Source organism: Actinia tenebrosa, unplaced genomic scaffold, assembly GCF_029948245.1.
Source record: "Actinia tenebrosa isolate PJP-AT-01 unplaced genomic scaffold, QUT_ActTen_1.0 PGA_scaffold12__29_contigs__length_12842862, whole genome shotgun sequence".
In the NCBI taxonomy this organism is placed as follows: Eukaryota; Metazoa; Cnidaria; class Anthozoa; order Actiniaria; family Actiniidae; genus Actinia; species Actinia tenebrosa.
Window position 1 is genome coordinate 2,862,944 of NW_028292572.1, and position 27,063 is coordinate 2,890,006.

General features: G+C 34.3%; 1 protein-coding gene across 1 annotated transcript in view; it reads right to left on the reverse strand.

Annotated features, from left to right (window-relative positions):
• LOC116302199 (U5 small nuclear ribonucleoprotein 200 kDa helicase) overlaps nt 1-27,063 on the reverse strand; it is a 72,010-nt gene that overhangs the window by 32,700 nt on the left and 12,247 nt on the right. Inside the window, exons 3-21 of the mRNA XM_089027897.1 lie at nt 26,573-26,741; nt 25,447-25,512; nt 22,894-23,020; nt 22,318-22,373; nt 21,749-21,844; nt 21,182-21,562; nt 19,324-19,398; nt 18,666-18,839; nt 16,156-16,449; nt 14,270-14,704; nt 10,225-10,406; nt 9,875-10,082; nt 8,712-8,873; nt 7,544-7,646; nt 4,494-4,585; nt 4,100-4,186; nt 3,249-3,401; nt 2,761-2,841; nt 1,335-1,418 (exon numbers count right to left, since the gene is read on the reverse strand). Coding sequence (XP_088884023.1) covers nt 1,335-1,418; nt 2,761-2,841; nt 3,249-3,401; nt 4,100-4,186; nt 4,494-4,585; nt 7,544-7,646; nt 8,712-8,873; nt 9,875-10,082; nt 10,225-10,406; nt 14,270-14,704; nt 16,156-16,449; nt 18,666-18,839; nt 19,324-19,398; nt 21,182-21,562; nt 21,749-21,844; nt 22,318-22,373; nt 22,894-23,020; nt 25,447-25,512; nt 26,573-26,741 — 3,025 coding nt within the window. The remainder of the gene's footprint in view (nt 1-1,334; nt 1,419-2,760; nt 2,842-3,248; nt 3,402-4,099; nt 4,187-4,493; nt 4,586-7,543; nt 7,647-8,711; nt 8,874-9,874; nt 10,083-10,224; nt 10,407-14,269; nt 14,705-16,155; nt 16,450-18,665; nt 18,840-19,323; nt 19,399-21,181; nt 21,563-21,748; nt 21,845-22,317; nt 22,374-22,893; nt 23,021-25,446; nt 25,513-26,572; nt 26,742-27,063) is intronic.

Sequence of the window (27,063 nt, forward strand, 5' to 3'; positions counted from 1 at the left end):
CAATTTTTTTTAAATAATACATAAGCTTACAGGCTGATTTTACATTTTCAACAATTTTTTTAATATTAAATAATTATATTGTGAGTAACAAACACACAATTTGAAGAAAAAGTAAACAAATCACCGAAGGCATAGTAATCCTCCTTTAATTCTATTAGAGTAGTGCTGGTAACCCTGCACAACTTTTCAACTCTCTTATCTATCTGGTTTCTGGTTGGTTGGCAGTATCTTTCTGTTGACAGACATCTTAATGAGGTGTGAAACTCTCCCAAAACTTTAAAGCTCAAAATCTTTATGACCAATTTTATGCCAATTCCCTATCTTTAAATCAATTAATAAGGTATATGAGTTTTGTTCAATATCAATGAAATTTGGCAAAAATCAAAGATAGGTATGGATAAACAAAAGAGTGTGAGCGATTTTTGATATTTAGAGTATTTCGTCTTTAATGCAGTAAAATGTCAACCGACATTGAATTTTTTCGAAATTTCAACTTTAAAACTAATTGATAACTTTTTAAAAAAGCAAAAAATCAAAAATCGCTTCTCATACACTTTTATGGATTATCTATTGCTCATTCACATGGTGAAAGTTTTTTTGGCTGTATGTGCTAAATGCCATGTCTAATTCACATCTACAGAATATACTGGATTCGTGTTTATGGCTTCGGCATGGTTTCAAATTAGAAAATCGCTTTCAAATAATGTATTTTTGGTAATTTTTATTATCACCTGACCTTTAAAATGATAAACAGTTTTATGGGGTTTTGTTGAACATGTTGCGTAGAGAGAGTTTTAAATATAGCATACCCCTGAAGGTCTTCAGTAATCTTAAATGATAATCAACATTTATTTGATACTGACAAAAATGCTCCAAATTTTAATCCCCAAACTTTAATATCAACATAATTCAACGTGGATTAGATGAATCCAGAAATATGATCATGGTATTTGTATATCTAAATATTTATTCACCATTTTCCAGACATCGGTTCACTGGTCATACACAAAGCATTCAGTTGAGGTTACAAGGTTCAAATTTGAATAATCCTTTGAAAGTACCTTGCCCCCTCACTTTAGTGCTTTGTGTTTGACCAGTGAACCAATGTATGAAAAAGGATGAATAGCAGATATCGAAGTTACAGTCTGTTGTATTCAAACAATTGTTTCAAGTCGAGGCATTTGGGTCAATACAATGAATGTAAAAAAACTGACCCAAATGTAACAATTGTCTGGAGGCAATAGAGCGTAACTCCGATATCTGCTATTGATCTGAACCACAAATCTAGAAAATTAAAACTTTTAAAATTGACATTAAAATTCAATGAAGATTACCTGAGTTATGTACACCATGTCAGACATCAAAACAAATCCCTCTAGCTTGAGCTGAGATATGTAAGACTGTAACAAGACATTAACCTGCAGATAGGAAAAAATAAACCTTTTATTAGAGGGTAGGCAGGGTAATTCTTCTTAACACCTCTTGGTTATGACAAGATTGTCATGTATAACTGGATCACCTGGATCACATGTAAAGAAGTAAAAAAAATTATTTCATAGTTGACATGGTTCTTTTTTCATGAAGCCAAGGAGGGATTTGATAACCCTCAGAAAAAGAAGTGTTGATTTATTGAATGGTCAGTCATATCTCAGTCTGTGCATTTGCATTGAGACAAAACAAAACAGCAAAATTCAACTGACTGGAATAAATGGTTACTAGGTTAAGGTTGGTGCCTACTAATTGCGAACCATTTTAATTTTTTTCAAATTGTGCCAGTCATTTCAATCACCTAAGAGGCCACTGGAATCCGAAAAAAAAATTGGGGGTACCCAAACATCTAAACGAGATAATTGATGTTAAACACCGATGATGTAAGCACTCTTTTACGCAAGGGGAAAAAATCATATTACGAAATTGTTTTGATCGATTTTATCTGAAACTCGTTTCAAATAAACGACTATTTGTGCTCTTTGTATCAAATATATAAACTTTTATGTATCATATGAGAAACCATTTTTTAACCAAATTTTGCCTTCAAAAGTGTAAAATGTGGTTCTAAAGGGATGCTACATTTTTGCTTACATTTGCATCCAAAACCATTTTTATTTTAAAAATTCTATTATAAAAAATAATTGAACTATTTCTGTTACATATTGGACGGAAAAAAATGGGGGGTACCCACGTGTTTTAAAAAGTTATGATTTTGTAAAATATTTTTGTGAGTATAAATCGGTTGCTAAAATTGTGACAAGCGTGACACGTCGTTACGAATCTACGAGTTTTTTGAACTGCTTAAAACACTCATGAACAATTTATAAGATTTTGGCTCAACTGGAGTCACCATACACGTCACGAACATGGATTTTTATACTTCGATGGAGATTTGACGTCACGGGCATGCACAACTAGATTCAATAGAAGCTCCCACACATTGGGTATTGCGTGCCAAGGCAAAGACAGGCACGTTACTCAAAGATCATTAGGGTTGACTATGACCTTGATGAGGCTCTAAGTCTTCATCTAAACTTGGATGCATACTTCATCCCTGATGAAGTCATCCTCATAGTATTAGAGTGGTCTTTATATAAAGACACATGTGTCTTTATATAAAATCACTTGAATACTAATGAAGAGGACTTTATCGGGTAAAAAGGTTCATGCACGTGACGTGTATGGTGGCTCCAATTGGACCATAAGCTTATGAATTATTAATGAGTGTTTTAAATACATCTAATAAAGGTTGATTGATTGATTAGTAACCTTAGCACTGGGCTCTTCAATGCTCTCTTTTACTGGAATTGGTACTCTTTCAAGCAGTTTGGTCAACTCTAGCTTTTCTTCCTTTTGAAAAAGAATAGATAATACATCATTAGTAAAACAAACTCTGAAAGAGCTCAACTGGGAAAATATTAATGTTCAATATTAATTGCAGAACTTTAGGTTGTCTAGGATGTTTTATGCTTTTCAGGCTAATAATAATGTTCTTTTTCCTTCCTTTCAACTATGGCCAATCTTTAAAATTAACTTTTCAGTATCACACTGCAATATTTTGCAGCTGTTGTAAAATGTAACTGTAATCTTTGATTGATTTTTCCCCCCATGCAGGCCCTGCCACAAGCCTTGCATTAGTGAGAGGACAGCCCCTTAGCAGTTTATACCACCCATATTGAGTCTAAGAATTAGTTTCAAAGGGTTATTCAAATCATACTAAAATTAATAGGATAATTAGTGATTCTTGATGACCTTACCTCTCTGACAGTAATGTACTTGAATTCTGATGAAAGTGAAAAAACCCTAAACAACTCAATCTCACTTAGGGTTGGTTTCAGCAAGCTATTAAATGTAGAGATTGTTTCATGGGTCAGGTAGTAATGGCTGGCAATGCGCCCCAATTCTGTGGTCTATAACAGGAAAGACAAAGTTGCAATGATGTTAGTGATATCAATAGGCATTACTACAACATAAATCTGAAATTTAATGGCATACTTTTGTCAGTGAGAAAGAGCAACAGTTAAATGTACACATTTTGATGATTTCATCATAAGAAAGGACAGAAACAAGTAATCGTTGAGCAGGAAAACATTTTTGTATACAAGTTAGTATGAAATAAATAGATCTTGCAAATGATGTTGCTTCAATTAGTATCTGATAGTTTTTATGCAATTAAGATTAATGAGAACAAAAGTTGATTGTTCCACAAAACAGTAAAGGTCAATCTTTGATTTTATTCAATCAATTCACTTTGCCCTTATAGCTTGCTTCTTTTTGTTCTGCAGTCATAATATTAAAAACCGTACTGTTGGCCCTAAGCACAGAGTTGGTGTAGACAAGCAAAACAAAGAATATAACACCATAATTCTTAGAGTTATTCAGTCATGCAATAGTCTAAAAGCATAAAATTTTTGGGGTATCCGATAGTTTTGCCTACACATTGGTTTCACCTACTGAAGTTCACCTACGTATAAGTTTCACCTACTGAAGTTCTCTTACGTATCAAATGCATGGTAAAACCTATCTATGTTTGTTCACAAAACCCAAAACACTGTGCGCAGGGCCTGTTCATTGATCTTAAATAATATACACAATAAATATAACAAACCTGGAAACTGCCAGTCTTTTTATCATACTTTATTAAGTTATTTTTGTCTAACAAAACTGCAGCTGAGTGAATGAGATCTGCTCTTCTCTAAAATGTGATGCAAAAAAAAAATTCCATTATCAATAACAATGACCTAATGTAAAACTGATTCATTGTTTGCAATCCTGTTGTCCTGCTATGACCCTCCCCCTTTATCCACCCCCTTCCCCCCTCCTAATTTTTGACCAGTCCCTAATAATACTGCAATTCATTAATTGCTTGCTTATGGTTTTTCATTCCAAGTGACTTTCACATTATTTGTCATTGATTTAGTGGGAGTCTTTAGTTTGTACCTATCTAAGTGATGATATCCTAATTTGTGGGCAAGTCAATCTGTTAGTGCAGCACTACTAACCTGTTCCAGCAAGTGGTCTTTCCCTGCTTCATCAACTGATATGCCATAAAGTGGAGGGTTACGCAGCATACGAATATACAAGTAAGTGTATCCTGGAATAAAAGGCAAACTTTTACATCAGAACTCTAACATCAGAACTCTAACATCAGAACTCTAACATCAGAACTCTAACATCAGAACTCTAACATCAGAACTCTAACATCAGAACTCTAACATCAGAACTCTAACATCAGAACTCTAACATCAGAACTCTAACATCAGAACTCTAACATCAGAACTCTAACATCAGAACTCTAACATCAGAACTCTAACATCAGAACTCTAACATCAGAACTCTAACATCAGAACTCTAACATCAGAACTCTAACATCAGAACTCTAACATCAGAACTTTAACATCAGAATCAAACCTAACTACAATCTGTGGGATACACTGTGGACTTGTACAAGCATGCAACTTTGCTCTATAGACTCCAAACTTTTACTTTAATTGTAGATAATGGCAAAAAGAAACAAAAGCAATAGAGGCTTTGCACCATCACTTGACAGCAGCCATGTTAGATGGCAGGAACAACACAATCATTGCCCTCCAGACTCAGTCGAGTCGGGATTTTCTGGTCTTGGACAAGCAGGGAATTTTCAAGGAAAAAGCATTTAAATCTCAATCAAAATACCCTGAGTTTGAAGCAGAAAAGATAATTTTGGTCACCTGGACATAAAAAAAAAGAAAGAATAAAGGAAGAATATGTTCTTTTAAACTGATATTTATATGGTTTTCAAAATCTCCCATCATTAAAATCTCAATCAAAATACCCCGAGTTTGAAGCAGAAAAGATAATTTGGTCACCTGGACATGGATTTAATGGAGGAAGAATATATAGCTCTTATTAACCGAGTGCGAGGTCCGTACCGTAAGTTATGGACCGAGTTTTTTCCACTGCCTTATGGCCCAAGCGCGTAGCGCGCGGGCCATAAAAAAGTGGAAAAAACGAGGATCCATAACTTACGGTACGGACCGAGCAAACGAGGTTAATAAGATATTTATTATATGGCAAGGCATTGAGATCAAAAAGAGGCGAAGCAACAAAAAGTAAAGTTGAAAGCGCATGTCAAACGAGAACTGCATTGGAAGGGCTTCCTGTACGTGCCAAAAGTCATGTAGTGTTTGAGTCGCTCAAAAGGTGAAGTTTTAGTTTACTTTGAAAGAATTTAGCTAAAGTTTAAAGTTTTCTGAAATACTAGTTAACAAAAGTGAGGCTTTATTTCGCAAAACATATAAATGCGAAGCAAAAAAGGCATCAAAAGAAGACCTCAAGAACTCAGCATGAGATTGAGAAGAAAACTGTCGTACTTCAAACTTCAAGATATTCACAACCAAGATGAAAAATACTACAGCCTTCCGCTTGTTTTCCTGCCTTTTATTGAGAAAAAAACTCAAAAACTGTCTCCAGAAATGAATGAGAAGCTTTGAAAAATTACGGCTAGCTGAACATGGATAGTTTTCGTCAATTTTCAACGTTTTGACTGTTTGAAGCAGGCCGCCATATGCACAATGGCTGAAGTCATGAAGAAGGCACACTTTCGACTCAATTAAAAAAGGTACTGCCAACTCTCCTGTCTAAAAATACATTCAAATTCAAGTGGGGGTGAAATATTACTGAAATATGGACATACTTCAAGAGCGGATGAGCCTAGAAAACTGCTTAAAACGTTTACGAAAGAAACTACTGGCTTCTTCACCCGATCGATTCAGATAAGTTCAAACTGGATGTTGTTAGCTCACTGAAATAACAAATTTACGTTAATTCTACGGTAAACCTATCTTAGAATTAGCCGCTGTTCACCACCCTTTAGTTCGTAGTTTTAGCTTTAGCATAGTTAGTTTTTCTAGTTTTTTCTAGTCGTACAAAATCGCTCAACTAGTGCCGTGTAGAGCCTTGATCGAAAGAGTTTCGCTTGTATGAAAGAGTTGTTGCTTGTTTGATAAGTTTTACATTAAATGCCAGTGACTTTCAGTTATTTTTAATTATTTATTGAAGGTTTTCCGACGATTTTCATCCAGAAATATATTTTTTTGATAAAGATTTGAATGTTTTAAAATATCATAAGTACGTACACTCAGTGAACAATTTCATTTTTCGGTCTGTACCGTAAGTTATGGACCGCAAATTGACCAATCATAGTGTGTGAAATTACCTTGCCATATAATAAGTTCTTTTAAACTGATATTTATGTGGTTTTCAAAATCTCTCACATTCATACTTGATTGCTTTGGGTCTTGGTCTTGTTTGGCTCCAATCATTATTTATGTTTATTTAGATGATGTTTCTATAATATCACAAATTCATATGGATGAAAATAATTTTACAGCAGTTCAAACTTCATAATACAACAAAAAAGGTATTTTTTGTCAATATAAAAGTAAACATTTCCCAGACTGACCGAAGCCAAAAGTGATGAGTTATTGACAGGTGCGAATAAGAGGTTTGTAAATCATTTCTCTGCGTGTTGTCCATAGTCCCTACTTTTCCTCTCCCAGCATGCTGCTTTAAAGTCGCCCCCATTCCCCACGTGTCCGAGACCGGAAAAAAACCACTTGACTGAGTCTGGAGGGAAACGAGGGACTGTTCACAGTCTAACATGAGAAAGAATTCAATTCCCAAGAGCAAAGGGATTTTATCGTTCTGCCATCTAACCACAGGCAGTCCAAGATGTTTTACGGGTGCCAGCTTGTGATGGTGCAAAATCTCTATTATGCTAAATTGTATCAATTGATTCATTAAACAAATCTAAAAGTAAGTTGAGCGTTGTGTGCATATAATATTGAATGTAGTCACGTGGTAGCTAGTGTGTGTGAGTGAAGAAAAGTCCATGATTAGCGTGAAAGTGCTTGAATGACTACATACTAAAAATAATTAGATTTATTTTATACAGTACATGGATCATGATTAATGTTGCTTGGAAATATTTTCTACTCATCAAAATATTGTGTTGCACTTATCAGTAATACTTTAACAATAATATCATAATGATGAGGTATTGTCTCCTTACCAAGCCAGCGCACTGCCTCTTTAGCATTCTGTACAGAACCTAACACTATTTCAGCATTGAGATTGTCAGCAAGTTTGGAGATAAACTGACTTTCTACAGGTAACTAAATTGAAACAAGAAGAAATTTAGTTCGGTCTCAATCAATTCTTATACATGAGTTACTTATAGCAGATGGCCAAGAAGAAAAATTGATGGCGTTTGTTTCTTTGACACCATCGTAATCATCATGCCCAGGCAAACTCATAGTCAACACGCATAGTTTCAATTTCTTTTTTGATCATAATCTTTAAGTCAGTACTCATGACAACTTTTTTAACAATACTCTGTTACATTTTGCATATAAGAAGCATATAGGACTTGTTTTTGCTTTATTTACATACGTGGATTGAAAGTATATTGTGTGGATCGAATGCATATATATATTGATCAAATGTGTAAATGGGTGGATTGAAACAACTCTGAATCAAAATGACTGTTGCTCAAAAAAACTGGCATTCAAATTTATAATCAGGGCAAAAAAAAGTTTATAGCAAGCTAAATAAATTACATAAATCAATATTTGCCAAGTAAAAATAAAGTAGTTTTAAGTGGAATCAATGGCGTAGTCAACCTTAAGATACATCTCTTTTTTGGGTGGGGGGGGGGGGGGGGGGGGGAGGTAGGGATTTAAAAGATGGGAGATATTTTACATTCGAATATGTACTAGGTGTGAACTTAGGGAAATAGAGGACGAGCGACACTTCCTGGTGAAATGTCTGTGCTGTGAGAGTCTGAGAAAGAATATTTTTGATGTCATGGAAAGCAGAAATTTAATGAATTTAAAAAAAAAAAGAGTGAAAATTATTTTGTCCAGAATTTGTTTAACCCTCCAGAAAAAATCCAAAGCCTCGTTTGCAAATATGCGCACGAGTGCTTCCAATTTAGAGGCCAATAATATAACTATTTATCATATATATTATAAGATCTTGATTTATAAGATTTTGATTGAATGTATTTTCTTTGGCCATGTGCCAATGTACAAATTGTACACAAATTGTACAAATTGTGGCCTTTGAAATAAATAAAATGTGAAAATGGAAACTGTTTGTGCATGACTTGGAGTAGGAGTTGAGCTGATGACAGGAGCTTTTGAAAATTATGAAAGATTGGCTGTCAAACAAATCCATACCTGTTGGTTCATAAGAGAAAGATAATACTGTAGTTCTCCATGGCTTGTAATGAGAATACCTTCACCCTTTGAATCATATTGTGGACGCCCAGCACGTCCCAGCATCTGAAGAATGTCAAGGGCACCCAGCTCCACCCAACGGCCTTTTTCTGGGCTGTAAACCTGTTAAAATGACCAAAGTCTATTATGATACCACCAAAGCCTTTTTTTTTTTTTTGCACAATTTCTGAGGTTCGTTAAAAGGGCTATTTAGTGCGTAACACCCTACTTTTCAAGGAAGATTACAAGCATTTTGATCAGTGACACTACTGATAACTCCACAAAGTTTGAATAAACAAAGAACAAAGGTTCAAAACCTTAATTGGATTAGCGTTCAAGCTAATAATAATGCTAACCCCATTAAAGGAACACAAAGGAAATGCCGCTGTGTGAGGATGTAAATAATTATACTTTTTTAAAAACATGTGAAACAGCATTAATTAAATGCTCAAAAGATTTTATTTTAAACATTGTGGCTGTGGACTCCCTGTGTGCAAACCAAATATCCGTTAGATAGCACAACTAAATAGCACTAAACATATTTCTTTTGTTTTCAATTGTTTTATTGGTGTTATTTTGTACTAATTAGTTAGCATTATTCCACAGATATGTGGCTTGCACTAATTTAAATGGTAAATGAATGAATTTTGTATTTCTGCTATACTTGCAAGTAACATTCAATTTAAAAAAATTGGAAAATTTTACATTTTAAAGATAAAATTCAAGGGTCTTTTTGCCTTTCAATGATTTTTTGCTAATACCAGGAAAGAAGTTAAAGAATCATAATCAACTGCAATGCACTGTGCACCTATATAATTATGTTGTTTACATCGTTTCCTTACATCCTTCTTGATGCTCTTCTGTGCACTGGTGGAGCAAAATTTCTGCAAATTCACTATGCCAAGTCATCAAATTGTCAAAGCTTCCTTTTATTCTACAGCAAGTAGGTTGAATTTTTTACAGATATTCTCTTTGTGACATTATGAGTTTTTGGTCATCCAACTGTTAGACATCGCAAGTTTTCAATATCTACCTTAAATTTGTTGCAGAGAAAATGGTGCATTGCATAGCATTGTTTCCAGCGTGCAGTGCATTGTAGTTGACTAGGATTGTTTATTAATTACCTGTGTCCCCTTGATAATGACAGTGTGTGCTGGAAGGTTGACACCCCATGCTAAGGTTGCTGTTGACACTAACACTTGAACGTGTTTGTCGGCAAACAAATCTTCTACAAGTGTCCTGTCTACCCTTGACATGCCTGCATGATGGATAGCAAAGCCATAGGGCAACAGGTCTTTTAAATCAGGATTCTTTGCTTGCTCTGCTTCTGATCTTTAAACAAGATAATGGGAATATAGAGTTTTAGGTATTTATAGAGTCAGCTGAATCTTACTAATAACAAAATTCAACAAAAGGTCCTTAAAGACGTAAAGGCAAAATAATTATCAAGTCATTAAAATCAATTTCTTCTTACCTCAAAACCTCAGTACTTGCCGAGTCCTCCCTCAAGAACATCCCAAGCGAATCTCTTTCTAAACACATTTCCCTCACCGCCTTTGCAGTCTTTGCAGTTTCTTTTCGAGAATGCACAAAAACAAGCACTTGGTTTTTTCCAGCATGTTCTATAACTTTCTCATAAACCACTTCATTGGTCATCTGTGAGGATAAAAAACACAGCACTTTCTCGCATGGATTTACTCTCACTAAATGAAAATCATCGTAACTTATGTAATGCTTTTTTTAACAACATTCTTAATGATATGAACCACAGACTACATTATTTACTCCCACCATTACATAAAGCCACCAGATACACTTTAAGACATGCAAGAACCTTTTGATGTCCCTAAAGTGAAAACTAATTGTGCTATCATCAAGTCTTATTTTTGATTCAATTTAGCCAATCTTATATTTCTCAATCTTGCTTGTACATAATTTTAGATTTTATATTTTATCAAATATTAACATAATTATTTAAATTTGTATATATATCTATATTTTGATATCATTATTAATTTTGTATTTAATACGCAATTCAGCCTTTTGGCTGCTACGTATGATTAATAAAGCATCTATCTCTATCTATCTCTCATTAAAGGATTTTGTGGTATCAACCAATTTGACGTCATCTTGAATTTTTAAAATTTTAAATGTTGTGGAACGATTGACTTCTCCTAGCATAACTGTTACTTAGTGCTAAAGCAGTGTTGCTACTCAAAAACATCTAAAAGAATCTTATTGGGTTAACTTTTATAGGCAATTTAAAATTCATGTGACGTCATAATGACATAAGCATTTTTTCCTGCCTTAATCGTATAGCGCTTGGGCTTCAAAATTCAAAAGTCAAAAAAGATACTATCTTAGATCATTACTAGTTTAGTTTATGTAGAACCTTTAGTGCGATATTGTTATGAATTCAAAAGATGAATGATAGTTTTTATCAATGCTTTTTAAATCTTTTTTCCCACCAATTTTTTTGGCGGAAAAACTATTAAATTTAAATTTTCTAAAACTTTTGACTGCTGTGACCAATCAGGATACAGTTTCAAAACCATGTTGGTTATCTCAAGAAGCGTCTAAAAGCACATATTTTACAAAGTATGGATCAAGCTCAAATTATATGAAAACCCGTACCCATACAAGTAACGCTAAAAACTATTCATCTTAATCCGTCTGGACAACCCTGATGTTCTTGCCAAGTTTGATGAATATCTGACTTGTAATTTAGAAACTACAGCAACCATACCAATTTTGAGGTCATTTTTACCCAACATGGCTTTGAGGAATTGAACTTCAGGAATTTTTATTTATAAAATTAATGACATCAAGTTTTTCGTGGGAAAAAAAAAAAAAAAAAACTCAACTCAATTTATTTAATGAGTTTTTAACTGAATATGGGCATTTTCAATTTCAGTGACCATAACTAGGTGAGGAGTCTTCCAGAGGTGAATGGTTAAGGCCCTGCTGTGTCAGGAACAAGTTCAAGAACAAAATTGCACTGTCTAACCCTGTGAAATTTGTCTCACAACACCATTGCAAGTTTTAGCTAAAATTTTCATTGTGTAACAGGGCCTTTAGAATCCTGTCAAACCCCTCCTAAGCTAGTGACTATTGAATATCCTGTCTATCATTTCCTCTCAGCTGCTTATATATCCTATTTTTATAGATACTAGTTGCACATTTTAGAGATTGGGTTCCCCATGCTTTTCTTATGCTTGTTGACAGCTTTTGGAGTCAACTTTTGTATTTTATGCTGCCATTTTGAAACAGAGAAAGCCCAATATGACACCCATATGTCATAATTAACTAGTTTAATTTTAAAGTTTGAGCTCTGTAAAATATTGATCAACATTAAAATATCAAAAATTCAAGTTTTTGAAGGAGGTCAACATGATGGTTATCGAGATATACTATCTTTATTTTTGGTACAAAAGCCGACAATTGTGAAACAAATTTATGCAGGTCATGTTTACATTTTAGTCAAATGTAAGGTCAGAACAACAGAGATAAGCTTAAAACTTTGACATCATTCATTAACATCTGTAAGTTGTAAATAAGAACTGCAAATGGCCATTGAATTTGAAGTTTGGCCATGCTAGATTTTCCATTTTAAAATCATAAAATATTCGAAGTACAATCAACTATTGCTTGCTCAACACGGACAATTAAAATCTATATTTTAGATTTTAACTAAATTTATTTCATTGGAATTCTTCAGATGTAGTTAATAGTACTTGAAAAATAAAGTTCTTCACTATAAAAGGTATTCATGGACTAGGGACACCTGATTCAAAGAGCTGGTATAGAGGACCACTAAGACTAAAGATATAAGCTTTAGTCAATGATGAAATGTTGTGTTATGCATTTAAGATAAATATCTTCTTTTACTTTGAAAATCATTTTTTGTATCTCTGATCCTTAACCTACCCAAGTTCAAGTCTCTAGTTAAAGGATATTTACCAGAAACTCGAAGACATTGGAAGATTGCCTTTAAGTTCATACTGAGTAGGCTTCACATTTTTCTACAAAATATCAAAATCAACTTTTTTGTTCTGGTGGTTTTTTGTGTCTACTGCATATTTATAAGCAGCAGACACTATGCCGTCCAGTTTACCCAGATATACTTCATATCCTATTTAACTAGCGAAAAATATAGTTATATGACATACGATATAACTGACATAAAGTTCATCCCAGTGTAAGGGTTGTAAAACTTCTTTTGGATCCCATGCACAGCTAGCGGCGCATGGCGAGGATAGCCGATGTTATCCTTAGTCCCACTTACTGGCTGGTCAACTTGGCTGCTCTGTTTGCGACTCCTTACGACTTTTTATCAACTGGCAAATGTTTGACCAACATATCAAACCAGGTAATCGCAGCCATTTTTGTAAAATTGCTGTGTTTGTGCTACACAAAGCCTGTCAACAATGTTGCTTCACGAACAATTGTTACAGAAAAGATGCGATGTGAAACTGACTAAGATTGTTACAGTGACGATGTTTGAGCCCTTGGATAACTGAGCTCTAAAGTTTGAAATCTAAAATTTGTTTATTGAATTTTTTTTGAGTGACATGCTAGATCTCAAATGTCAGAAAATATTAATAGTGATATTTTTTTCTGGTTCTGCCAATCTTGTTGATTCAAAAACTAGGTTTGGATTTACCAATTTTCATAATAAAACTTTAAACTTTTCAATATGAAACTATTTCTTTTTTATATTTTCAATATAATTTTACAACAAAGGTCTCACCCTTAATATCACTCATAAGGAACATTTCAGTCCTAGGTTTACAAATTGTAAACTGATTTAACAAAAGGAATTAATGATGAACCAATCACCATGAAGGTATACTAAGGGTGATGTAATCATTTTATGGGTGGAATACAAGCATACTCCTTAGTGTATCAAAACAGTTGAAAATGGAAAGACGGGGTATATATTTATAAAGCAATGCGAGTGGGAAATAACTACTAGCAAAAAAAGTACATGAAAACCCCCAATATTGTCTAGGGATTTTTTCCAAAAATTTAAAAAATACCTATGGCTGTAGCACATGAATCAGTATCCACTGTACGGACAGACAAGGAAGGAAGGGGGGAAAACCCAGAAAGGACCAAACTAGACAGAAAGGAACTGAACTAGAGTCAAAGGGTTAAAAAATTGTGATTGTTTAACATCAAACACAATGAAGAACCAGCTGAGCAGTGAAAGCGGTGCACAAAGCATGAGTGGACAAAATGACCGACCCTGAGAATTTTTGGAGCTTAAAAGAATAAAGCAAATGTGGCAGTAAAGTGAAATTGTTTTCATTCTTCCTTTCCATATTTTCTGGTTTTTAAAAATTTTTTTAATATGCACATATATTATATTTTAGTCAAAGGATAAATAAATAAATAATTAACCAAAAGTTAGGCTACAGTAGCCTGGGAATTGAGGGCCGGCAGCAAAACAGCTAAACAAGTGTTGATTGGCTAAAACAAAATTCACTGCTCAGCTGGTATTGACAAACATACTATACCTGCATTCTCTTGACAGGCTTTTTCTCAGTGATACCAATATATTGCTGCTCTAATGGAACAGGTCTAAAGCTGTTATCAAAAAAGAACAAGCCCTTTGCTGGATTTACACGCATGAAAGTTGCAACATCTTCATAGTTGGGTAATGTTGCACTAAGACCAACCAGTCTCACCAGTTCCTGGGTTGCTTCAATTTGACGTATGGTTCTGGCCACTAGAGACTCCAGTACAGGACCCCGGTCATCATGAAGCAGGTGGATTTCATCAATGATAATAAGCCTAACAAGCTGTGTGTAGGTGCGGTCACCACTTTTTCTGGTTATAATATCCCATTTCTCTGGAGTACATACAATGATCTGGGTGCTATTAATTTGCTCCTTGTTCAGGTTATGGTCACCAGTAAGCTCAGACACAGTTATCCCATAAGTACTAAGCCTCTACAAAAGCATTTTTAGAAAAGTCATATTAGTGAGAATATTCACACATTTTTTAAAATTGTGCAAATCAAATAACTCTGGATATCTAGATCTTCTACTTTGATCCATCAATGGAAGCCAAATGCTGAGCAATTATGCTACGTCTAGTTGAATAATTATGAGAATGCATGAATACCAGTTGTATTTTACTTGCTTAATTTTGTTGTATGATTTTAGGTTGGTTCATTTTATGTTTATGGTCGTTTCGGTATATGTCTATATTCAAGTGATGAAATAATATTACAAACAATAATACGATGATAGGATGATACAATGTTTCAAAGTATTTTTACAATGGAACAAAATTACAGTGTTACAAACACTTTGTATGCAGTTGATCAAGAAGTGAAACAACAAGTCTATCTGATGCGTACCGACCTGAGTGAGATTCATGTTTTATGAATGATCAGGGTAAAATAGTTTTTTTAAAAACATAAATATGGAGGAAATTGAATGAAAATGAAATTAATCCATTGTAAAAAATTTTTTTTTGCAATGAAATGGTGTAAGAAAATTGAATGAAGTGTCTAAATAACTAACAACTGATCAAGGATTTCAAAACACTAAATGCCTGTCAGCTATATTTATTTTAAAAAATCTGTCCCAGTTCATGCAAACACACACCATACTATCCTATCATGATCAATAAGTGCCAAGCAATTTCAAAGGACATTTTATTTATCAAATTTGTCTCACAGTTAAACCTGGGCATAGTATACTTGGCCTCTGCCCCAGAGAGTGACTGCCAGCTCCATTTACTAAAAAATTCCTTTGGAATCGCTTGGCACTAGGGATTGAAAGTCAAGGGCAGAAAAAAAGCTGATGCTGCCTGAAAATTTGACCCAAAATTTGAAGCAAATAAAATATTGTGCTGTAGAACAATTTCCATCGAGTAGATTGCATTGAACTTTTCACATATCTATTTCCAAGTGTTGCGAATGATGAATACCAAAAATCAGCATCATATCTTAAAAACTCATGGAATAAAGAATTATTACTAATGGTCATTGTAGACCTCAAATATGAGTTTTGCTAAAAGCACACGTTTGACATTTTCTTTTAAATGGCTGCAAGTCTTTACTTCTAACTTCTTACATCAATAGACCAGAGCTTTATCTAGATTGGAGAAATTTTGAGAAAATGCCTTTCAAAATGAGGTGTACCTAAAGAGTTCACCCCATAAGAGATAATTAACTCAATATTGGTTGGCAGCAACGCTCTCAGAATTTCCACAAGGTTAACTTCAGGACAGGTTCAGCAGAATATTTGCATAAACACAATGGCATTGAAGGTGGCAAAATGACCATACACATGTAATGAACTGATCATACAATGTAACAAACCGACCTGTAACAAAATTGACCTGTAACGTAACTGCTTAGTGAATGTGTATATGGTAAAAATACAAATACCTTTGAAAAGTTGCCAACCATTTCCTGTACTAGTGATCTCATGGGTGCAATGTAAATGATCTTAAACTCCTCAGTGTTAATGGTGCCATCCAGGTTGATGTGTTTGCCTATCTCCCGAAGTATAGTGAGCAATGCCACATTTGTTTTCCCAGCACCAGTAGGGGCACAGAGAAGAATATTTTCATCAGTGTTGAGTGCAGTGTTACATAGACGACTCTGTATTCGGTTAAGTGTTGGGTATCCTTCAAATGCTGGCTGGACGTACTTTGGCAAGGATGTTATTGGAGTCAATTGCTGCAACAAACAAATATAAAAATATGTTTCAGAGTTAACCTAGGAGTGTGTGTAGGAAATGAATGGAGAACGGTCAATGATATAGTTTTACTAGTATTAACATGTACACTTATTGATGAAAATCTTTGCTGGAAAGAAGATGTAAAAGCTATTGCTGGCAAAATTTCAAAGTCTGTAGTTAACTTGGGGGGGGGATTTGAAAAATTTCCACAAAGTAATAGTTCAAGGATAGGGGAAAGATATGGCAAACACATTTCTCTAGATTGAGTTTTATTTCAAGTGTTTGTAAACAATAAGTTTTAATGCCTTTGTTTTTGCTCAATCTACCCACCATTCTGAGACTATGAGGCCCCAACTTTTGTCATAGTCTGGGAACCCCCATGGAAAAAAATTGAGCATTTTGGTTTCATCCATTTGGTGTTGAACAATATTAAAGTAGCTCACCTTAGTCCTTTCGGCACTCGCCTAGTGGCTTTTGATAAAAGTTCTTTTTTTAGAAAGTTTGATCATTTCATACCAAGGGAAGTGTAGAAAACTCTAGCAAAAGGGAGCTCTGGGATGGGAGCTACAGCCGATTAAACGTCACTAGGTGAGCCCTAAAAATCTAAGGCAAGCCAACTTAAAACTGTACACAGCACGTAATCATTTGCTTTAACTTTATCTATATATCATCAACTTATTTTATCTTTGTAGACAGTCGCCACCTTCGCTAAGAGTAATGTAATCTATGAATTGATTTTTTGCTCTTAAAAAAAACAGTAAGAGCATGTCACAGCCATCGTTAATATGTATCACTCATCAGAATACAAATCAAATCGCATTATTGATTTTAAAATGCTCTGATGGCTAACTGTTTTTGTTCCAAGGATTTGGCTCTGCACAACATAAAAAACTTGTGCAGAAATTTGACACCTTGGGTTAATCCTCACCGAAAAGAACTGGGCAAGTGACTAATGTATGTGCAATGGGTAGTTCCAGAAAATATCCATACCCCTACCACGGGCAGCATTTTGGAATTCCGAAGGAGAGAGGGGGTTTCTTAGACCAGGAATTCCGAAGGAAAGGGGGGTATCTTGGTCTGGAAAATTATTTCAAAGGATGGTGGGAGAATTGATTTTGAAATATCTACGTGAAAAGAGCGGATGAACCAGCTGATCTTCGAAGTCTTGCGATCGCTTCGTAGGTATAAACACGACTCAAAAACCTAAGATTCAATAATATTGTTGCTAATTGATTAAAAAATTATCCATTTCAAACATTTTACACCATAGTTCAATGTAAATAACATAAAGAAAACATAATAAATCTGCTTTGACGTACCTTTAACTCCTTGAAATACCTAAAACTCCTACTTGGAACCGTAGGAACCTCTGTGATTTTGGTAATATTGTGAATTCGCTACCAGTCCCCTTTTGTGTTTGCAAACAAGGACACCTGCCGAAATTTACCTATTATTTTTTCCCATAATTAAAAGCAACATGATTTTGTATTTATTTCTAATGTTTTTACGGAAAATCTATAGCTGTGTGCTTTGACTGCCTGTTCTCTATGTAGGGAATATGTATTCTTTGCTGTGACGTATTTCTTGATTATATAAAGCCTGCATTAACTAAGATCAGCGGTTAATCAGAAAATTAAGATGGCGACAATCGGAAACCCGTTTATTTGCATGTTCTTTTCCGCTTCATTTGTGCATTGTTTGTCCAAGGAAACAAAGAAAAATGTCGAAGATCAAGGATAAGTTATGATAAGAACAATGAAATTATGTATTTTTTTCTTATCATTTCGAAGTTTTAAGACCTCTGGGTGAAGTTTCATTTGTAGTTCGTGGTAATATGCGCTTTTCGACTTTGATACCTAAGTTCGTCTTCGTTCATCTTGCATGAAAATAGCGATTATTTCTTTGTCTAGAAAGCTATTAAGAGAATATATAATGATATGGAATTCCGGGGGGGGTACACAGATATGGAATTCCTTGGGCCAGGGTCCTTGAACCATTTCGGAATTTCCGAAGGCAAGGGGGGCAAAAAAATCGATGCCGCCCGTGGTAGGGGTATGGATATTTTCTGGAACTACCCAATAAAATAAAATTTGTTGTCAAAAACAAGTAAAAATATGAAAGCTTTGCACAACAATCACTAAAAACATTGACTTGGTTACCAGTTTTAAAACAGTATTTCAAACAACAAGGAACATAGTCACCCTTGTTTGCTTACCTCTCCAGTATCAAATGGTTTTGGTTTCAGGGCTGGCACATGAACCTCTTCATAACCTTTCCTTTGTTTTCTAAATGAGCCATCAGGAAGTTGGCATTTCTTATTGGCCATCAAGTGACTTCCATCTTTAAAATGCAGCTCTTCTAAATCAATGACCTTCCTGTTGCCTCTAGTCTGTAGTAATGAAATTGAAAATATTTTCATTCAAATATAATGTTCAGTATAATATAACTTGTTTAAGTAAAAAGGTTTACGCTTCCAATAATTCTGTTAACAACTATGATGTCTTGTTAGGTTTAACTGAATAGGCTGCCTACAATTTTTAACTTATGGATATGCGAAGCCTACAAAGGAGTTATTGTGAGGGGTCTGAGTATGCAAATGTGTCACTTGCTCACTAAGATATGTAAATGCCATCTCAATAAAATTTTTAGCACGGAATGTTTTTATTGTTCAGTACTTTAAGCAAAACATGCTCTAAGTCTAGATTTGTTTTGGCACTCCGTATTTTCACTGACAGTTGTTTGTATTTATATGACAAAGTTCTTGCAATTGGGTGTATCTTAAAGTTATTAGTTCATGTAGGTATGTAGTATTAATCGTAAGTTGCGTTTCCAATTAGAAGAACCTGTGAAAAAGATCAATGAATATGATTTACCTGATCTGATTCTAGAGCATCCAAATCTGCAGCAATGCGAGCCTTTCTATTGGCTGCTTTCCTTGCTCTTTCCTCCTGCAAATATAATAACCAATACAACCCCATGTGAGTGCTTCAATTTCAAAAGCACACAAAGATTATAAGGATTGACAGATGATACTTTTAACCCTTAGACTACTTAGCATTTTGAGGTTTTTAGATTTTAGCATCAAAAGTTTATTCCTACCAGGTACATTTGAGAAAGTTTGCTGCAATTATTCTGCGAGCTTCAAATAGATGAACAGCAAGGACCTACGGTGACATTTTTTCAAATATTTGGCTTGCGAAGATTGTTTTGAGGCTGATAGTTTTTTAGTAGGACTGAGTAGCTCAACACTTATGAAAAATATAAAAACATGAGGACAGCCATATTTCCTGTCAAAAATTCCCGGGATTTCCCATGATACATTGTGATCCAAACTTGCGAAAAATCAAGTTGACGAAATACCTCCAAGAAAATGACCATCACTCAATGAATAGAAATAATTTAAGGGAAAGAAAGTGCTAAAAAAGTAAAGACCAGGTCTAAACTTTACTGTGTGAGGGTTTTTTTACTCTAGGAGTCCAAATAAAAACTTAAAGGAAAATCAATCATATGAAAGAGTGATTTTTAGCTTTTGAAATGATGTCAAAAATACCGATTTTCGTTTTTCAAAAAAATTTAAACATATGCTTTCGTTAGATTTTTGAACACTTTTATGCCAATGTTTTCTTTTTTAGAGAACATTTGAGACTGCTATTCAGGCCAACTCTAAAAATGGTTGAAGTTGAAATTATTCAAAAAAGGTGCAAGTTTTTGCTGGTAGTTTCAGGCACAGTATACAGGGTTCGTGCAGGAATTCCACGAAAAAAGTTTTTTTTCAAGGAGTTAAGTATTGATGAATCTTGTAACATTTCTTTTTTTCGGTTATCGGTACGTTTTAGTATATTAACCTCAATTTTCTTGGAGTAGATACATGCACCCTGAGGTGCATTTTAGATTTATCAATATGACTCAGTATAAGTTGTTCTTAAAAACCAGTCTTTGTGAATTATTTCTATGCAATTTTATTTTTTGATAGATTTAGCTCGGCCTCTGAATGGGGGATGAATATTTTGGTTGAGTGATTATGCACAAAGCTATTCAAGACAATGTTCCTGGGAAACGTATTTCCCCGGAGCCTCGTTTTTAATTGCTTAGTGAATGATCACTCCACCAAAATATCGAAAGTCGGCTAATGAGGAGGCCTCAATGGCCAGCTTATCGAGACATCTACTAACAAAACAACGTTATGAAAAACTTGATACATGTAACAGCATCAAAATATTACGCTTTTAAGGAAACCTGTCTTGAGCTCCGGATCGCGGAGAAATTCTTCTCTGGGCCGAGGGACGTAGCAAAAAATTAATCTCTACAAATAACTAAAGATGGCAGCTTATGTATTTTAAACATTTTATTGAGTTTTTTTCATCGATACTTTTTCAAGGACTTTTCTATGTTTTCCTATTTTTCAAGGAGTTTCAGATGAGTTTCAAAGGAGTTGAAAATGCATTTTAAATTCAAGCACTTTTCAAGGAGTTTAAGGACCTGCATGAACCCTGAGCATATGAGTGAAAGGGTTTCAAGAACAAAAAATTACCAACTCGATAAAAAAGAATAAAATTTAAGGCATCTCTCTTGTGAAAATTGCCTTCAACCAGGTCTCTTTTTTTTACTTCTTCCTTTAATCATCTGTACATTATTTTGAGACCTTGATAGTAAAGTTAATTAAACATAAAATAAATAACCATAAAATAGATAAAAATAATAAAATAGTTCAATAATAAAAACATTTATCACCTGTATCAGATCTCCCTCATCAGTCTCAGTAAGAGCATGCAGGATCTGTGCCAAGTCAGGATCAGCCTCCATTTTTTCTTCAATCTCCTTCTTTTCTTTAGCACTTTGTGCTGCTGCTAGAAGAGTACAATAAAGCACCATGTTGCGATTCTTTCGCAAAAGTCGTATAAAGGAAAACTTGTCATGTCCAAGAAGCAACATTAGTTTGTTTTCCAGTTCCCTCTCATCACTAGCACTTTTTAAGATTTCAAGAACTTCCTCAGTTTTTGACCGTGAAGCTTCAGCATCTGCATAATATTTGTTGAGTTCACGTTGTAACCAGAATGCATCAATCTCACGTGGATGTATAGTATCACTAGAAGCTTGTTGTGATTCTGAGAGCTGAAATCAATTCAATTTTTTTCAGTTACCATAAAAAATGTAGTCAAATATTTTTTAGAAAATTTGGCACCACATTATTATTGACTGTTACTTACTTATGGAAAATCTTGTAAATGTAAATAAATATATTAACTATAACTAATATTTGTTTCTGGTTTTTGTTTGCCATAATGGAATTATACCTACCCCACCCTGGAGAGTCATAGTAGTGTCTGCTTCAACTCCTTCCTCATTATCATCATCTGATTCAGATTCTCGAACTTCATCAAAATCTTTTTCCTCCTTCAAGATACAACAGTATTTATAACTAGCAGAAAAAGAATTATGAAAAAGAGAAAGACTTTATCAAGAAATATTAGAATTATTAGAAACCAACACCCATTTAGTTAGGCATCATACTGTTGATGGAGAGGTGGTGAGTTCAATCACTGTCACTCTTAAAAATGGTGGCCACTGGTTGCAAAATATATGTCAGCCATTTCAGGGAACTTGGATGACAGCTTTAAATTGTAGTCGCCTCTCTCCACACTTCAAAATCATTAACTAATATCCAAGGAATGTAAATGAAGCACTGAAAATTCCTCAAGAAAACCTTGGCAGTGACCACCCTCAGTGTCTTTACCTCATACTAACCACCTCTTTTGATTTTAAGCACCTTTGAGTCCATAAATAGAAAAGGTGCTATATAAATCATACATCATTCAACTTATCATAATTTTAGACAATCAAAATCTCTTCCTTGTAGATCTACTCACTTCTTCTTCCTCATCAAACTGTACAGCAACTCCATAAGTCTCATCAATTATTTCATCTATGATCAACATCATCAAGAAATTGAAGCATTAAATTTATCACTCATTTATCACAACAATATTTAATTCCTGCACTAAATGCGCAGACCTAATGTTCGAAAATGAATGTTGGTGCACCTTATCCAAATGTATTACTGTAAAATTCCAGATCTAAACCCCCTATTTATATAGTCACATTTAATTCAGGAATCCCTACCAAAGGGAATTGCAATATCATGAAAAAACCTATTAGTAAAGCTTTTTAATAAAAAAAATTTGATATACTTTGGCAATCATGACACGATACGACTGATCAAACAAAGTTAGAGTCTTGCCACTTGACACTCATTCTAGCTACCCGTAGTACACATAGCCAAAGTACAGTAATTATTCTTTACTCCTGAGTCCCCCTCTTGAATACAAACCTATCAAAAAACCCTTATGAATGAGTATAAGCCCAGGGCTTATAACCAGGTTTGTATGATATCTGTGAATTATAGATATTATTCAATTATGTATTGAAAACAATTTTCTACTTACCCTGGTTGGAATGATCCCTATCAAAACTGTAGTCTGTGATTTTCTTACCAAGGTTTACCAGTAATGCATACCTCTCGTCTGGAATGTTGCCTAGTAGAGATATGATCTCTTTGTGTTTTTCTTTGTCCTATTAAACACAATTTGTATATTTTCATGTTACATATTTTGAATACAAGTACAGTGAAACCTCTCTGAGCGGACACCCAGATAAGACAGACACCAAAGTCCCTGCCCGTTTATGGTCATTTGACTGTATTTAAACTCTCTATAAAATGGACACCTCTACAAGACGGACTACGGACACTTTGAAGAGGTCAACGGACAGGGCATCTACACGTTACTGTAATTCATAGCATTAAAATTGCAAAAATAAACGAAAGAAATTGTGATTTGATTATGTAGAAAAATAAGTACTAAGGAAGTAAATGTATTTTAAAGCTTGAAATTTTTAATTGTTGTACACAATACTGTATGGCATACACATACAGTGTTCATTTACCGAACTCAGAATGACTACACATTTATATATACATACTACAGTTATGTGTACAGTAAAGGCTGTAAACAAATTTATGTACGATTTACGTTATTTTAACATTTAAAACTTTGTTAGAAATGATTAAAGTGCTAACAATCCACATTAGAGTTGTTATCATTTGTACAGTGCATTCTCACATAATGGTGCAAGTTTGTATATCAGGTGTCATATTACATAATGTACTTGGCGCCAGTCCCGAGAGTGTCTGTCTTAGAGAGGTTTCACTGTATATACAAGTATAATCCAAAGTTTGAATGACATTTATCAAGTACTCTTAGATATGATGTAATATTTATGTTGAAGGAAACTGAGAGTTGAGAATAATATTCTCATTATGATGTCATCAACCTCCTAATTAGCATAAACTTGAAACTTTAATATCTTTTGAACCAAAATGCCAATTTCCTTCTTTTGTAAAGTACATGTGTTTAAGTAGTAAAAACTGAAGAAATCAGCATTTGATTGTAGTGGCACTTTAAAGATCATTGTCAAAGTAAAACTTCATCAATGAATATGTACAATGTAATATTTTTATATATGCATAATGATATATAAAAAGTAGGGCATTCAAGTAGCACACATAACACAAAGGGTAATTAAAATAGAAGGGAAACACAAGGCACTGAATCAAATTAAAACAACACAGGTGTAAGGTAGTTGCTATAGGCATGTTAATATCTGAAGTTCAAAAATTCTAGAGTATACCCTTACTGGGGTATCAACTTAAAGTGCCCCTAATGCCTAATCACAGACCTTATGTAAGTTGAAGATATATTCATAAAAATGCGAAAATCCAAAAATGTTTTGAAATTGATGCATTCCTGATTTTTAAATGAGTTTTGAAAACGTGCCTTTTCATATGAGGACCGCGCGTGTGGGGGACTGGTGCGATTACTTCATCGGGGTGATACGTTCCAAAAGTGAAAGACTTGCGCATTCTTACAAGTTGGATTCACTCGTACAATAAGCAAAAGCTCAATATTTCGGCATTTTAAAAACTTTCTTAAAACTTTTAAAAACAGCACTCTTGACCCACAAAAAAATTGGTGTATCACCCCGATGACGTAAGTCTATACAATTTTTCAGGCTCCTTGAACGCGGTACTGAAACTTAGCGAGTGAGTGGACACGAGAATTTTGCCAACTTTTTTGTGCTGTAAAATATCAGAAATTCGAAATAACTATATTTTTCGCTATTAAATAAAATATATGCATAAAAAGTGTACATGTGCATACAGGGTGTGTACATGGGTATAGATGGGTATACTATTGGTGTGGATTTCGGTATGCTATTGGCATAAGGGTAACATGAATCACTGAACAGTAACAAGGTAAACCATTGTGCCCCATTCTTGTTTTAACCAGATCGTCAAGGATGTTGCATAAGCGATGTTTATGTAGTGTTTAAAAGACAAGTAGGAGTGTTTTATACCTGATAAAACATGATCTACAAGTTTTTTGAACTGCTTAAGACACTCGTGAACAATTTATAAGATTTTGGTTCAACTGGAGCCACCATACACGTCACGAACATGGATTTTTATACTTCGATAGAGATTTGACCTCACTGGCATGAGCAACCAGATTCAATAGAAACTCCCACACGTTGGATATTGCGTGCCAAGGCAAAGATAGGCACGTTACTCAAAGGTTTTTAGGGTTGACTATGACCTTGATGAGGCTCTAAGTCTTCATCTAAACTTGAAGGCATACTTCATCCCTGATGAAGTCATCCTCAAAGTATTTGAGTGGTCTTTATATAAAGAATCACTTGAATATTAATTTAAGTATGAATATGACCACATGTGTCTTAATATAAAATCACTTTTATGTTAATAGAGGACTTTATCAGGTATAAAGGTCCATGCATGTGACGTGTATGGTAGCTCTAATTGGACCAAAGGCTTATGAATTATTAACGAGTGTTTTAAATAATATATAAAGTACATACCAACCAAATAGGATAGCAGATTCTTAAAATAAGTAGACACAAAAACTATATTATTACAAACATACCTTGAGTTTTTCATCTTTAAGACAAGCCAATACTTCATCAGCAGCACCACAAAGGATATCCCGAGGCTAATTAAAAAAAATTCAAAAATAGTTCACTTTCAGAAGGATAAGTATCAAATTGCTTATGATGCGGCTCACAGGAAAAAATCTTTAAAAAACAATGTTTTTTTACATATTCCCATTGTCGTAAAAATACGTTGTGTTTTATCGAGACACGTGGTTGCTAATTTGACAACATTCATGGAAATTGTACATAAAACATTAATGATCTTCAAGTTAACAACAACGGCATTTAGAATTAAAAAAACAGATGGTTTTTGCTCTAAAAGCAACAATGGTTAATCATTTCCCATTAATGTTAAACCATGTAAAGAAATCACAGCATTGGGAAATTGAAAATAATTCATACTTTTCAATAATATGTCGCCGAAAGCCAAGTGAATATCGGGGAATATTCTCCGATATTCACTGAGGCTAAGGCAAATAATTATTTTAGCATAAATACACAGGTGATTCTTTCAAAAAAAGGAAAAAAAAAGATAATAGGCATTTGTTTCTGGTAACAGCAATGAAGTGGCTGGCTGCCATTTTGGATTATCGATGGAGGTTATTATCATGTGATAGTGCGAGTTTCTCGACCAATCAGAGCGCAAGATTTTCAATAATAACCTGCGTATTTTACTAATATTTTGTTATTTAGCTACAAAATTTTCAATATAACAAACATTCTGATTGGTTGAAAGGTGACCATGTGACACTAGCTAAATCTTAATGTATCCTGACCGGGAAATAAGCAACTTGTGTTCAAGAAAAAACCTCATTATTAAGCTAGGAAAATCAGGCATGATCATTAAAATAATAGAGTGTAAGAAAACAAATGTGTGATTCACTGCGATTCACTGTCAAATACTATAGACAAATTCGCCAATTTCTGCTGCCAGTAATGATCAAATTTCACAAGTAAGCCACTGGAACTGTGTCATGTGGAGGCCTCATGTCAAACGTAATACAAATTTATGCCAACACCTCCACAACTTCTTTTATTTCCTCTTGAGTTGAAAAATTATAGTAACTTATCCAAGGTTTACCCACCTCTTAATAAACTGGTACCTAGATGAGTACTTACTTGATCACCAATGGCTGCTAAGATGAAAGTCAGCAAAACTTCATAAGTGGCTTTACTTTCTCTTGTCTTTGGCCTATACTGGATACCAGCAATATCTTCAACATCATCAGATAGTAAAGTGTTTCCCTTTAACTTGCCAACATCTTCTTTTTCAGCTGTTTTTTGTCGCCTTAATAAATATAAATTTGCCAAGTTAGTAAACTACATAAAAATATCTACCAATGGACTATACAATGGACAGTATAATATATTTGGGATTAACTTTGAGAAAACAACACCAATTTTTGTTTGCATGGGAAAAAAGTTGAGTATTTCAGGATATTGGCTTTCAAACTACAGCATATTAATTTACCAGGAAAAAGCATTTTTAAAACTGAAATGAGAAAGGAAAAGCAATGTAATGACCACGTTTGACACTTTTTTCAGACATTAGCGTATTATTCTGCCCTATCAAAAATTGCTGCAAAGCCGTAAGGCAAGCAGCAACACTA